This window comes from Oratosquilla oratoria, chromosome 28, assembly GCF_046742065.1.
Source record: "Oratosquilla oratoria isolate Oo_2021 chromosome 28, ASM4674206v1, whole genome shotgun sequence".
NCBI lineage: Eukaryota > Metazoa > Arthropoda > Malacostraca > Stomatopoda > Squillidae > Oratosquilla > Oratosquilla oratoria.
The window spans coordinates 622,323-636,858 of NC_134804.1; the positions used below are offsets into that span (position 1 = coordinate 622,323).

The following is a 14,536-nucleotide window of genomic DNA, read 5'->3' on the forward strand; positions in this document are numbered from 1 at the left end:
AGATATAGAAATGGCAGATATTATGAACAAACATTTCAAATCTGTATTCACAGAAGAGGAAAAATAATCTCCAAAACTGTGATCAAAGAATTGAAGTAAGATTTCCTCCATTGAAGAAATTAAACATTACTGTACAGACACTCCTCCAGTCCTCTGGCACTCTACCATCTCTGAAACAAACATTAAATAACCTCACCAGCCAGTCCACCATAACTGTACCTACTTTTTTCAGGCATTCTGCATGGGATCCATCCAGACCAGATGCCTTACCTGCTCTCATCATCTTAACAACAGCCTTCACTTCATCCTTCCCTATTTCTCCTCCATTTTCCTCACTCATCAGTCATTTTCTTAGCACTTCTCACTGCAACTACATTTCCTTCCCTATCCTCCTTCACATTTAGCAACTCCCTAAAATACTCTGCCCACCTTCCTCTCACTGCCTTCTCTTCCATTATCACCTCTCCCCCTACACCTTTTACCTTTTCTTCTCTACTTGATTCACCTCCTCTTCCTCTTTTAATTTCTTTCCAAAACATTTTTTTATTACTTTCAAAATTTTCTGTCATACTCTTTCCCCATTTCACATCTGCTCTCCTCTTTGCTTCTTTTATCTTATGCTTTACTTCTCTTCTCCTTTCTTTGTACCTTTCATATGATTCCCTCGTCCTATTTTGTAACCAATCTGTGAAAGCTCACTTCTTTTCTTCTACACCCTTCTTTAATTCCTCATCCCACCACTCACTGCCCTTCCATTTCCTCCCGTCCTCCTTGTTTCATACAGCATCTTTGCACACCTTGTGATTCCCTCCTTGAACCATCCTCATTCCTCCTCCACTCCTAGTTCCACTATATCCTTCACTCCCTCCAACTCCTCTCTCAGCTTCTTCTTGTACTCCTCCTTTTCTTCTCATTTAAGCTGTTCACTCTAAGCACCTACCTTTTGTCCTTTTCCTCTTTCTCTATCTATCCTCCACTCTCAACTTACCTTTCACTAAAAAAATATATATATAAATAAATGAATAAATAAAATAAAATAATTAATTAATAAAAAACTAAAATAAAAATATAATAATTTTTCTGTCCTCAATTCATTCTTGAATTTGACTTCCTCTAACAGCTTCCATATCTTTACATGTTCTTTTTCATTTACATAATCCAAATACTTTTAAAGTTCTTTTGAGTAACATATACGCACTACCCCTCATGGAAGTATTACCAAGGACAATAAATGCAAATGATTAGGGAAATTGTATCAACAACTCTAAGGATGGATTTGGATGTAACAGACCAGATTGATAGCAAGTTAGGCAAGTACAATTAAACCTCACTTAAGGAGCACTTCACATGAGTTATTTGTATAACGAGCAAAATAAAAAATATATATATATATTTTTTTTACTTGCTTAATGAGCAATGTTTTGCTTGACAAGTGATCTTTTGCTTAACCCATTAAACTCATGCCAACTGCTCATGGTCTGGATACGAAAACCGGATATGGTAGGCCTCGTGCTGACCCTTACATCTGATTATTATGTGATGCAGCTTTACCACATGAGGACTGACATAATATTTTTCTTGTTTAATCAAAGATTTTGGTGTTTTATGATCTTTTTTATTTTACCAAATTTATGCAGTTATATTTTTTCAATAGCTGTGATAAATGGTTTTGTGTCAGTAGTCAAGGGAGATGAAGAAAAGTTTCCATGTTGTCCATGCTAGCCCTTGCTATAAACTATTACAGACTGAAAATGAGTTATTCTTCTGTGAGAGCTCACAGTATACACTTTCTTCAGTTATTTATAAAATATAAAAAATGTATTTACAAAACACTTTTCTATATGTATATTTTTTCCTCTGTAGTCATGCGAGACACTGATATGCTTTCATTTTCTTTATGCTAGCCCTTGCTATAAACCATAGATACTAAAAATTAAAGTTTTTTTTTATTTTATGAAAGTTTAAAGTATGCCCTTTCTTATTTTTTTCCCACCATTATTTGGAAAGGAGCAAATATATAATACAACAGAAATTGTATAATGTATTATTTCTTGTAAGTTTTGGGAAGTAATAAAACACAATATCATATCCTACACCTTTATATATAAAAATAAAAAATATACAATATATACCAAAAAAAAAAAAAAAAGAAAAAAAAGAGAGAATAAGATGTGCTGTGTCTTGCTACATTGCTTCTGACCATAGTCCAACACCTTTATATATAGAAAATATATAACAAATATATATACTATATATATATATACAAAGAACACACATATACCAAAGGCTTTTTCCCCCTTACACGGGGGGTAGCCAAAAAGAAAAAGGCACAGAAATCACTCCCACCAATTTCATTTCCCATATATTCCACTTCCTTCCACCCTCCTTCCTATCTTGGCACCTACTGGATGACGGGTCATCCCTGCATCCTGTCCACTGCCCTCGGTCGCAAGACACAGCACATCCACAGCAAGGCCGCTTCAAAAATTCGGCAACCCCCCCTCTCCGTCTCCTCATGCAGAAAAGGAGAAGACGGGGAGACATCCCTTTGGGCTGCGTTAAAATTTTCTCATACATACTTCCTCACCCTCCATCCCCCACCCTCCCCCTCATGCATCACAGCCTCATCTATACACAACCCTTCTCCATTCACCCCTATCTTCTGTCCTCTCCCGTCCTTCCTCTACAAATATTCCTCTCTTTTGTAAAGCCCCTTTCACCCCATCCATCCATCTCATCCTAGGATGCCCCCTCATATTCACTCCTTCCACCTCTGCCTTCCACACTTCTTTTACTAATCTTTCTTCACTCATTCTTTCCATGTGTCCAAACCATCCTAATATTCTTTCATCAACCCTATCTTCCAGCTCCTTTTCCACCCTTATTCTCCTCCTCACCTCTTCATTTCTCACTCTATCTAGCCTAGTAACCCCTATCGTACTTCTCAGACATTTCATTTCACATTCAAACTCCTTCTCTCTTCCTCTCTTATGTTCCATGTTTCTGCCCTGTACATTGCTGTTGGCACAATCACTCCTTCATATAACCTCCTCTTAGCATCCATTCCCAGATGTCTATTTCTCATTACACTTTTTAATCCACCAAGGCATTTCACTTCTCTCAATCTACATTCTACCTCCACCCCCACTCCTCCCTTTCCTGTCATATTCGCACCCAAGTATCTAAAACTATCCACTTCCTCCAGTTTCTCACCCTTAACCTCTTCAGTACGGGCCAAAATCTTGCGGGCAGCGTTAGCTGCCAGACGTATGATGTGTCGTAATAATACTCGCATCATAAAATATAGTCACCGCTTATATCAATCGTTCTCTCTTTCACCCGTGAATTTTGATAACCATAGAAAATGTGATGAAGACAGTTTAGAGAGTATGTCATTACGCAGGGGCAACTACAATAAATATAATCAAGACGCCGATATGGCAGCCTTGCATATCCACTTGCTCCTCATGCCGCCTACGTATGCGGCACCGTATGGAAGGGGTTAATGCTCACTTCCAGCCTACTGTCACTCTCTCCCCTTGTACATCTCATCACCTTACTTTTGCCCACATTTATCTTCAGCTTCCTTCTTTCACACATCTTCTCAAACTCTCTCACTAACTTCCTCAATCCCTACTCTGATCCTGCTACAAACACAGTGTTGTCAGCAAACAACAACTGGCTCACCTCCCACTTTTCTCCATTTTCTTTAATCATCTCCAATCCCTGACCCACTACCCTTGCATTCACCTCTCGCACCACCCCATCCATGTAAAGATTGAACAGCCAGGGTGACATAACACACCCCTGATGAAGTCCCACCTTTACCTCAAACCATTCACTCTCTCCATTTCTAATCCTAATGCAAGCTCTACTACTCTCATAAAAACTCTTGACTGCTCTTAACAGCTTTCCTCCTATCCCATATATCTGCAGTACCTCCGACAGTGCCTTCCTGTCTACCCTGCCGTAAGCCTTTTCCAGATCCATAAAGCCCAAAAAATATCCTTACCTTTTCCTATAGCTTTCTCACATATCTGTCTTGCCACAAAAATCTGATCTACACATCCCCTACCTGTTCTAAACCCACACTGTTACTCACCAATTACTCCCTCTGTTCCTCTCCTAATCCTCTCAATCAAGACCCTCCCATAAACCTTCCCAACTACACTCAACAAGCTGATCCCTCTGTAACTACTACACTCACACTTGTCCCCCTTTCCTTTGTAAAGCGGAACTATACAGGCACTCCTCCAGTCTTCTGGCACTCTACCCTCTCTTAAGGGGGTACGCGACACCTGGAGGTCATTTTCTAAAATATTTAGAGTAAAGAGCTGAAACTTCTCAGGTAAATAGGTATCCATATTGCTTACATTTTAGGTGAAGCAGAATGATGTATGTACACATGTACATATGTACACATGTACACATGTACGTATACCAGTAGCAACATTTAAAAGTGCACAGCACCATAATACGTGGACCAATTTGTTTTATATTTTGGCTATGATTAGTCAGTAGGCACACCTAGGGCCGGTCATTGAGTAATTGAACAATTTTCTTTATACTTTTGCATACAGGCATTTCAATTTTAATGGCTGGCAAAAATCGTGAAAAATACAATTTTTTTGCTCTTGTTTCCATTATTACTCCGAACTCTTTCATTCTATTCAAAATATTCGAACGATCGGCCCTAGCACTTACTAAAAGTAATATTCCCTGTAAGTTTCATTTAAATCTAATGTATATTAGATTTTTTATGATTAAAAAAAAGTAGAAAAATATCGAACGGAGATATGGCAACTTGAAATATGAATATATCTGTAACTTGCTTATAGTTTCACCAATTTGACTGATTTTTTCATGACTTAATTCTTATTATATAATAAGTAAGTACAGTAAAAATTATCAACATATTTTAATTATAAGTACTTTAAATACTGAAAAACTAAAGTATAAGTATGTCACAGTAGTGACGACGCACAGACGACAACATCATATAATTTGCTTTTTTGCACCTTTGGCGGTTTCTTCATATGAAACCTCTCTGCTGGGGGTCTTCAGGGTATCTAAATAATTGGAAAGAGGTTTATTTTCCAGTAGTGGGCACCTTCTCTTTCCTCATCAGATTCCCCTCGCCAATCTATGTTGGTAGGGCACCCCCTCCAGCATCATATGATGTCCCTTCTTCTTTCTTCTTCCTGTATAGCCTTGATCTTTTTCTTCTTGCTTTCTTCTTTGGATTTAATCTTCCTCTTTGAATTGTTTAGTCTAATGTTGTCCTTTACCTCTGTCACCGTCACAGAGGTGCAGGTGAGGGCGGTGGTGGAGTGAGAGGTGGTGAGATCTTTAGTCGTCTTTGACTGCTTGCCATCTTTAATTTAACTGCTGTTTTTTGTCATTGTGATGTTCTTTTGTTCTTTTTGCTACCCATGATGACTGTACTAAAGAGTAATATGTACTAGCTAAAGTAATAGATTGCAATGAGAGCTCATGAGACATGCGTACTTCCCTTTTCAGAGTTAGCCGGTAACTAACGCTTAGTTTCGCACAAAGTTGGCGAAATATTCTCCCTCCACCTTCCTCCCTTCCCCTCCACAATCGTATTGGCCGTTGATACACTGGGCGAGTGTAAATTCAATCAAATTTCAACGTTATTCGCTGCGCCTGAAGGTCCTAAGTGGCACGCCTCCTTCTAGTGTGGGTTGCGCCTTTAAATCTGTCCCTTTAATTCTCACCCAGGACCTTTAAATTGCGCGCGGCTGGAAAATTATTTGTCGGGATTTATTTCTAAGTGGTATACGAACATTTTGAACACAGTTTTGAAAAATGCCATATCTTGACCAAATTCACCCCCCCAGGTGTCGCGTACCCCCTTAAACAAACATTAAATAACCTCACCAGCCAGTCCACCATAACTGTACCTCCTTTCTTCAGACATTCTGCATGGGATCCATTCTACCCAGGTGCCTTACCTGCTCTCATCATCTTAACAGCTGCTTTCACTTCATCCTTCCCTATTTCTCCTCCATTTTCCTCACTCATCACTCTCATTTTCTTAGCACTTCCCACTGCAACTACCTTTCCCGCCCTATCCTCCCTCACATTAAGCAAATCCCTAAAATGCTCTGCCCACCTTCCTCTCACTGCCTTCTCTTCCATCATCATCTCTCCATCTGCATCTTTTACCTTTTCTTCGCTATTTGATTCGCCTCCTCTTCCTCTTTTAATTTCCTTCCATAACATCTATTTATTACTTTCAAAATTCTCTGTCATACTCTTTCCCCATTTCACATCTGCTCTCCTCTTTGCTTCCTTTATCTTATGCTTAACTTCCTTTCTCTTTACTTTGTACCTCTCATACGATTCCCTCGTCCTAATTTGTAGCCAATCTATGAATACCTGCTTCTTCTCTTCTACACCCTTCTTTGCTTCCTCATCCCACCACTCACTACCCTTCTTTCTATTTCCTCCTGCCCTCTTTGTTCCACACGCCACCTTTGCACACCTTATGACTCCCTCCTTGAACCATCCCCATTCCTCCTCCACTCCTAGTTCTACTCTATCCTTTACTTTGAGTCGTAAAAGGCGACAAAAAAGGGATGGGGGATGGGATTAGGAGTCCTACTACCTGTAGCCCCAAAAGGGGACATTCCTAAAAAAGAAAGTAAAGGCATAAGAGGATCTGGGAGCTTTCCAACCAGTGCCCTAAGGTTTGGGTCTTTTAACCCCTTCCATATGGTGCCGCACACGTAGGCGTCATGGGGAGCGAGTGTATTCGCGAGGCTGCCATATCGGCGTCTTGATTATATTTATTGTAGTCGCCCCTCCATAATGACATTCTTTCTAATTCTTTTGTAATCGCATTTTCTATGGTTATCAAAATTCACGGGTGAAGAGAGAACAATCGATATAAGCGGTGACTATATTTTATGATGCGAGTATTATTACGACATGTCGTACGGCTGGCATTGGCTGCTGCCACCGAGATCTAAGTCCATGACGCCTACGTGTGCGGCACCGTATGGAAGGGGTTAATGTGGGTGGATGTGGTACAGATAAGAGTAAAAGGGAAGAGATAGGCAGTATGTTTGTGAGAAGATGGATGATCTGGCTTTGAGTGAAAATAAATTGAGAGGAAAGGGCAACTGTGAGTTTGGGAGTGTAGCTGAGAGGTACTCAGGAGTGAAGAGGGGACGAGGGAGAGAAGGGGTGGCTATATTAGTAAGTGAAGAGATAAGTAAGCGGGTAGTGGAGTGGAAGGAGGTGTCATCAAGGTTGATGTGGATGAAGATGAAGCTGGGAAAGGAGATGTGGGTTTTTGTAAGTGTGTATGGGCCTGGTGGTGAGAAGAACATAGAGGAAAGGGAGGCATTCTGGGTAGATATGAGTGCATATAGGGATTAGGGAGAAATGTCAATGTAGTTGTACTGGGAGACCTAAATGCTAGGGTAGGAAATTAACCAATTGACGGAGTGATTGGAAAGAACACACAAACTGAAAATAAGGTGTGCTGTGTCTTGCTACACTGATTCTGACCCAGATCGGGAGAGGGATGACCTGATTGAAATTTGATGGTTCTTACTGCATTGTTTCTGAACCATCACAAGTACCACAAAAAATATTACTGTGTCTTGCTGCACTGCTTCTAACCCATCATGGCCACAGCCACAGGGAATAGTGGATGCTGTGTCTTGCTGCATTGCTTCTGACCCAGGATAGGGGTGAGAGAAAAATGACCCAATAAACACTTATATTTTCTTTCCCTCGTTGTACTTCTGAAAGCAACCGTACGTGCAGTGACTTCTTGCACACCCTGCACGTAATGCAGGTAATCTTCCTCTTACTGTCACAGTAACACAAAAAACACCTGCAGTATTTGACCCCCTATATCTTCAAGACTGCATGGGAAGTCTTCCCATGCACTCTCGAGGGAAAGGGCATGGGAGATGGGCGGCTTTGCTGATTGTAGGGCTCCAGAAGCCCAACATACTCATAAAGTATGGCATTTGCCAGGGTCTGGCAGAAGTGGTACTGATCCACATTTTGGCCCAGTTTTTTCATATGGCATGACAATTGACTGTTGCCATGTCATACAGAAAATTTTTTTTTTTACCACTTCTTCCATTGCCTGACAGAAAGGTACTACCTGGCCAGCTGGTTGCTAAGATTGACACCCTTCATATGCTTCATGTAGTCAGCAACACACTGGGGCTTCTGGAGCACCTTACCACGGCTCTCCACATCAACCATGCCAGATACATGGATTGTGCTTAGCATGGTGACCGTCCTTTTGTGTTTCCATTGCAAGCACAACATCCCTGTGGCAGTGCACTGGTTGTCTATGTCCCCTCTCTTCTCCACCCTGAGGTCCGTAGGCATAAACTGCCAGTTTATCCTCACAGTTCTGATGGCTCCAGTCCTATGGGCCTGCAGGTAGTGGAACAAGGAAGGAGACGTATACCAATTGTCCACATACACAATGTATCCTTTGTTGAAGTACCTCCTGGCCTCCATGAGGTCCACCACTGCCTTCTGTGAAGAGGGAAGGTCACTTTTATCCTTCCCTGTATAAATCTTGAAGGTGGTGGTGTATCCACCAGCAGGCCTGGAGCTTTCCAACAGCTTGTACAACTGTAGAATAATAATAATAATGATTCATGGTGTATTCAAACAGTGCAGTCATATGCTGAAAGTATACATTTACAATATATGTATTGTATACATACCTTAAACCCAAAACAAGCACGTTTACTGGGATTATATATCTGGAAACCAAGGTGGGCCCTGAACTTCCAAAGGCTTCCATTAATGGAAATGTGCTGGTCAGGCACATACACCAATGAAAACCTGTGGCCGAGGAGGTCTATGACCGGCCTTAGCTTCCACAGCCTATCCTGCTTGTTTCGGTCTTCATTGTTAGTGAAATGAAGGTTGGTTGAGATTTGTTCAAATCTCGACCAGGGCATTGTGTCACCGAACACCGGCATGTACAAGACAGGGTCCAGCGACCAGTAATCCTGTAGGGTGGGCCTTAGGTTGAGACCCATCACAAGCCGCAAGGCTAGATATAAGTGCATCTCTGCACTTGTGACTGGCTGCCACCTGCGACCATGCCCTTCGGGAGATTTTTCAGCATACCTGTAAACAAATAAGAGCAAGGAAATAGCTCATGTAAATACTGTGCTCACCTTTTCTGTTTGAGTATAAGAAAACACATGAACAATGTTGGTTGTATCAACTCTACACACCGGTTGGTTTCTTCAACTATGTGGGAAACAACTTCATCTGTCATGAAGGCCTTGTAGATGTCCATGATGGATGAGGAGGTGTCAAGGTCCTCTGTGATGCCGGTGTTGCTACTGAACCCATTCTTCCTGATGACATTCTCCGACCAGGACCATGAAAATCGTTGTTCCTGGAGCATTCTTCCTCCAATCCCTGTCACTCACAATTGAGAGGAGCTCATCACTGTCGACTGAAGTGTCCAGGCTTTGGACGTAATCAAGTTCAAGGTTATCACTGGATTCTTGCAAATCCAGCAACAAATCACTACTGTCTGAAAAATTGTCTTCCTCATAGTCTAGAACCTGCCCCAAGGTTGAGGGCTGAGGTTGTTGTTGTTCCCTAGACTGTCTGTCCGAGCAGTCCCGTCTCCCCAAGGAATGCCACAGCCGAAACTGGGTTTTCCCACAAATCCTTTATAGAGTATATGTTGTGTTGTTTGCATGCATGATTGTGTATAATGCAGTCTTCCATTATGTGTTGTATGGTATGGGGTGAAGTGTTACATCCTGGGCAGCTGTTCACAATGTGGTCATCCAGCCTCTTCTGGTAGCTTAGAAGTGCTGGGTGGTGGCCGCACTGCAGTCTGGCCAGGTGGACTCTGTCCTTTCGTGGGAGAGAGGATTCAGAAGGGTGGATATCAGGGGGTCTGGCATGCAGTAGTGTGTTGTCTTTCAGTGTGTTAATGAAGCGGTGAGTGATATGATTATGAATATGTTTCCGGAGGCTGGTATTTGGTGGTTGTGGAGGAAGAGAAGAGAGTATCTGTGTGTAATACCGGTCTTTGGGTGTTGTTTTAATGTTTCTTGGTGTGTGTGGGTGTTCTGCTATGTAGTGTAGCGGGTGTGATGTGTTTGTGGTGGCTGCGGCAAGTGTTTGTGTGCCTCTCATGTCGAGGTGGTCCTTGACTTTGATGACATTTGTTTCATGGTGTAAATGGTCTGTAGGTGTTGTATTTTAGAACATGGCAGTGAGTATGGGAATTGTCCACCTTGAAGTTTCCGGCTGCTAATACTGGAAGGAGGCCTTGACCGACCTTTTATACAAATTGCTGGCAAATCAGGTGACAAGACGTGTCCTTGTTCCCCAATCACAATCATTGTTGAATTTGAGCCAATTAAGTCAAAGCCTGCAAGTACAAACCACAAATCACGAGATGAAATGGCAGCAATTATTTTCGTCATAATGGGTGAGGTCACTGAACACATGACCTTGTGCTGACCATCCAATCCACCATAATGATGTACCACGGGGGACAGCCTACGCGGCTTCCATCATAATTATCGACTAATCCCAGGAAAGTATCAATTGGCATCAGTTGAAAAAATTTATAATTACAGTATACACCACAGGAGATTGCCTGCGGGGCTTACATCATTATTATATCATAATTACGTCACAATTATCAACTAATCCCGTGAAAGTATCATTTGGCACCAACTGAAGAAATTGATGTCTCATTATACACCACAGGAGAGTGACGGGGGCCTTATGTCACTATTACATCATAATTATAAACTAATCCCATGCAAGTATCAAGTACCATCTATTTGGAATAAATAAACATACAAAAACAAGTAACCACTATGGAAAAAACACATGCCACCCATCCAGGGCAATGATATCATGTCACTTGAGATGACCATGTTTATCCCCCACGTCATGCTTTGATGCCACAGGAGGTAGTGATCCTTTTCCTCATGGCATTATTTGATGTCATTCGAGGGCTAAACATGTTCTCCCATGACAAGTGATATTTCATGATTTGTATGCTTGATGCAAAGGCTCCTTTCTATTTAGTGAGCCACAAGTCACAAGGTGCATCTATTTGTGACTCATGGCTAGGTCGTTCCCACCTGCTTCTTGGCCAGTGTTGCCAATGCTTGAAATTTTCCACTAGATCTTGGATTCTTTTCTACTTCAACCTTGGATTCTTTTCTACTTCAACCTTGGAGACTTCAATATTTTTTCCTTAAAATTCAGTAAATCTTGTAGTTTTCAAGTAACTCAGCTGATGAGTGCATAATAAATATCCAGTATTATACCTGCAGCAAATTCAATTATAAAACCATGATTGCCTGTTATTTTGGACTATTCTAATACATTTTTCTTCTATGGCATTTCTGTAGTAAATGGTGCATTTTCAAGTTGCTCCAATTTTCTTTCTAGCCAATTATATGTAACTATGAGTGTCACGAGACTCTTTCTGCCAATCAACATTTATCCTGCAGGGCTGCAACTCCCACCTTTAATTTGAATATGGTGGCTATAATGCTAGGTTATGTATGTATGGGACTGGGTAGGCTAGATTAGGTTTGGTTTAGTTTAGTTGATTCAATTAGAATCACCCACTCATTGCTTACTTCCCTACCCAAAAACCCCAATTACCAGCTCCCTGCCTCTCGTTCCCAAAATTTTGAAGGGGGAGGGGTTGGTACACCTCAAAAACAAGGCATTTCTAACAGAAATTTTATAGAACTAAAGAGTCATAGAATTGTCCACAATGGTATACAACCCCATTTCTGTTTCAAAAATTTGAATATTTTACTGATATAATTGTACTGGGGAGGGGGGGGGGTGTCATAACTCGAAAATGCGACTTTTTTTTTTTTTTTTTTTTTAACAAAAATACCATAGAAGAAAAGTGTCTTAGAATTGTCCAAAGTAGTAGATAACATGTTTTTGTAATAATTTCTGCGGCTGCAATTCTGGATATTTTTCAACCATATTGTAATAATTGCACTGTGGTAACTAAGTGGATCATGAAATGCAACTGGAAATTAAACAAATATTAATGTGGTGATTCATCAATGATGAAATAATAGGTCACAGATCAGTTTCTTATATACATTCAGTATGAAGCCAGTGATGGGGGTTGGATGTGTATCATGTGTATAGGGAGTGAATGTTCTTTTCACATTACTGGAAAGCTCAACTACCAGTGTGTTTAGCACTTGTTCTGCCAGCATCTTTGTGTCACTTGTGAATACATTTTCCAAGCTTGTGTTCAGATTCATTGTGTTTTTTTTCAGTGCAGTTTCCCTTGCAAGAATGTCCCTGATTAAAAAAATGCAAGAAGACAGGGATAAGAGAAGACAAATCACTGCAGAACTGATATGTGAAATCATTGAGAAGCAAGAACAAGGTGCAAGCATGGCTGGCCTAGTATGCACATTCAATCAGACTACTGTACATGAATAATTAGCACTATCCTAAAAAAAGACAAGATTAAAGATATAGATGCTTCAAAAGGAATAATAAGACCATGCAATGGCCACTTATTCTTGATAATATTGAAAGGTTGCTTCTCATATGGATCAATGAGAAGCAAATGTAAGGCAACACTATTAACGAGAACATCATTTTTGTTGACCCCATTAAGAAAATGTCAGAAGCAACAGACAAAGAAGAAGCATACATGGCAAGCTGTGGGTGGTTCAAGAAGTCTAAAAGAAGAACTGTCATCCACAGCATTGTGAGGTATGGCAAATCAGCAAGCTCTGACACAAAGACAGCAGAGATCTTCCATCAGTGGCTTTGGGAGGCTTGGGGATTCTGAGTGTTACCTGCCACAGCAGGTTTTTAATTGCAATGAGACGGGTCATGTCTGGAAGAAGATGCCAAAGCAAAGCACAGAGGAGAAGGCATTACCCAGCCACAAGCCAATGAAAGACTATCTCATGCTGCAGTTTTGTGCCAATGCAAGTGGTGATTTGAAAGTGAAACCACTGCTCACTTACCATTCAGAAAATCCACAAGCCTTCAAGAAATGTAAAAGCCAGAAGAGCAGGTTAAGTGTGATGTGGAGATCCAACAGCAAGGCTTGGGTGATACGTGACCTTTTTACTGATTGATCAATGAGGTGTTTGGTCCTTCTGTGGAAAAAAAAAGACATTTGCTTGACATGAATCTGCTACTTCATGTCTTGCTTGCTATGGACAATGCTCCTGCCCATCTTCCAGGTCTAGCAGACGACCTTGATGAATTTCAATTCATCAAGATCCAGTTCCTGCCTCCCAACACCACTCCTTTACACCAGCCCATGGAACAGCAGGTTATCTCAAGCTTTAAGAAACTCTACACCAAAGCGCTCTTCGAGCGTTGTTTTGGGGTGACTGAGGGGACCAATCTCACTCTCAGAGAGTTTTGGAAAGACCACTTCCACATTGTTGCCCGCCTCAATAGGATTTTTTTTTGTAAATTGCAACAGTATATTTTCATTATATTTTACTGATTATTTATTCTTTCCCAGGCTCATTTGCTGTACATCAAAATCTTTTTATTTGATATGTTAATAGAAAAAATATATACATATTATTACAAATTAATTTTTGGGTATTTTTTCTTAAGCATGGGATGCATTATCATATTCTACATTGATTTCTATGGGGGAAAACTATTTTGCTTAATGAGTATCTCACATCACGAGTAAGAATTGGGAATGAATTATGCTCATTAAGCAAGGTTCCACTGCATAAGAGAAATTGCACACATCCAATGAAAATAAAGTTCAAGCCACAAGCCATGGCAAAAGAAGTAATCACCAAGCCTTGGAAATTAGCACATGAAGAAGAGTAAAAAAATATATGGAATAGGAAAGATCCTAACAAAGAGGAATGAGCAAACATAATAGCTCTTAGAGGAAGTCAAACCCAGAAATGATAGGACCAAAGAAGTAAAACAGCAATTTTTTGTCGAGTTGTCAATCAGAAAGTGAGGAAATTATTTCTAAGAAAACAGGAATGTGGTATTGCAAAGGAAGCACTACAAGGAAACTTAGAATGCTAATGCTGATGGTTTACTATTGGCTAGGTTGGGGATAAATGACTACTTAAAAGTAAACAAGCCTGGTATTGTGTCTAGTAGACACTAAAATCCCCAGTTTTGATATATACAGTTGGGGAACAACAGATACACCCCCTAGAAAAGAGATAGAGAAAATAAAATGGATGGTGAGAAATTACATAAAGGTGGAAGAAGCAAATCTGAGTGAAGGCAAGGCTGAAGAAATTCACCTAAAGATTAGTATTAAAGGGCACAATAAAAGAGATTTCATGGTGGCATATGTTCCCTCCTAGACAAGAACTTTGAATAAATCTGAATATTAAGAAATGTTATTGGATACAGCTCTTTTTCCAATGAAAAATACTGAACAAAGTAGCAATTTGGTCCTTATTGGAGATTTTAATTACAGTGAGGTCACCTGGGAGAAATGAGAAGCAAGTGACAAAGCAGATTCCTGGGGAAAATA

At 40.5% G+C, this 14,536-nt stretch overlaps 1 protein-coding gene across 16 annotated transcripts in view; it reads right to left on the minus strand.

Moving 5' to 3' along the window:
* The window catches only part of LOC143040212 (uncharacterized), a 317,769-nt gene that overhangs the window by 40,490 nt on the left and 262,743 nt on the right, over positions 1–14,536 (minus strand). For 15 of the 16 annotated variants that reach the window (XM_076210884.1, XM_076210881.1, XM_076210882.1 and 12 more), the window contains one exon: positions 13,026–13,160. In XM_076210884.1, the coding sequence (XP_076066999.1) occupies positions 13,026–13,028 (3 nt within the window). In that variant the 5' untranslated portion in view covers positions 13,029–13,160. Of the gene's footprint in view, positions 1–11,953; positions 12,343–13,025; positions 13,161–14,536 lie in introns of those variants that run through there. The other variant, XR_012967696.1, reaches the window with a different exon arrangement.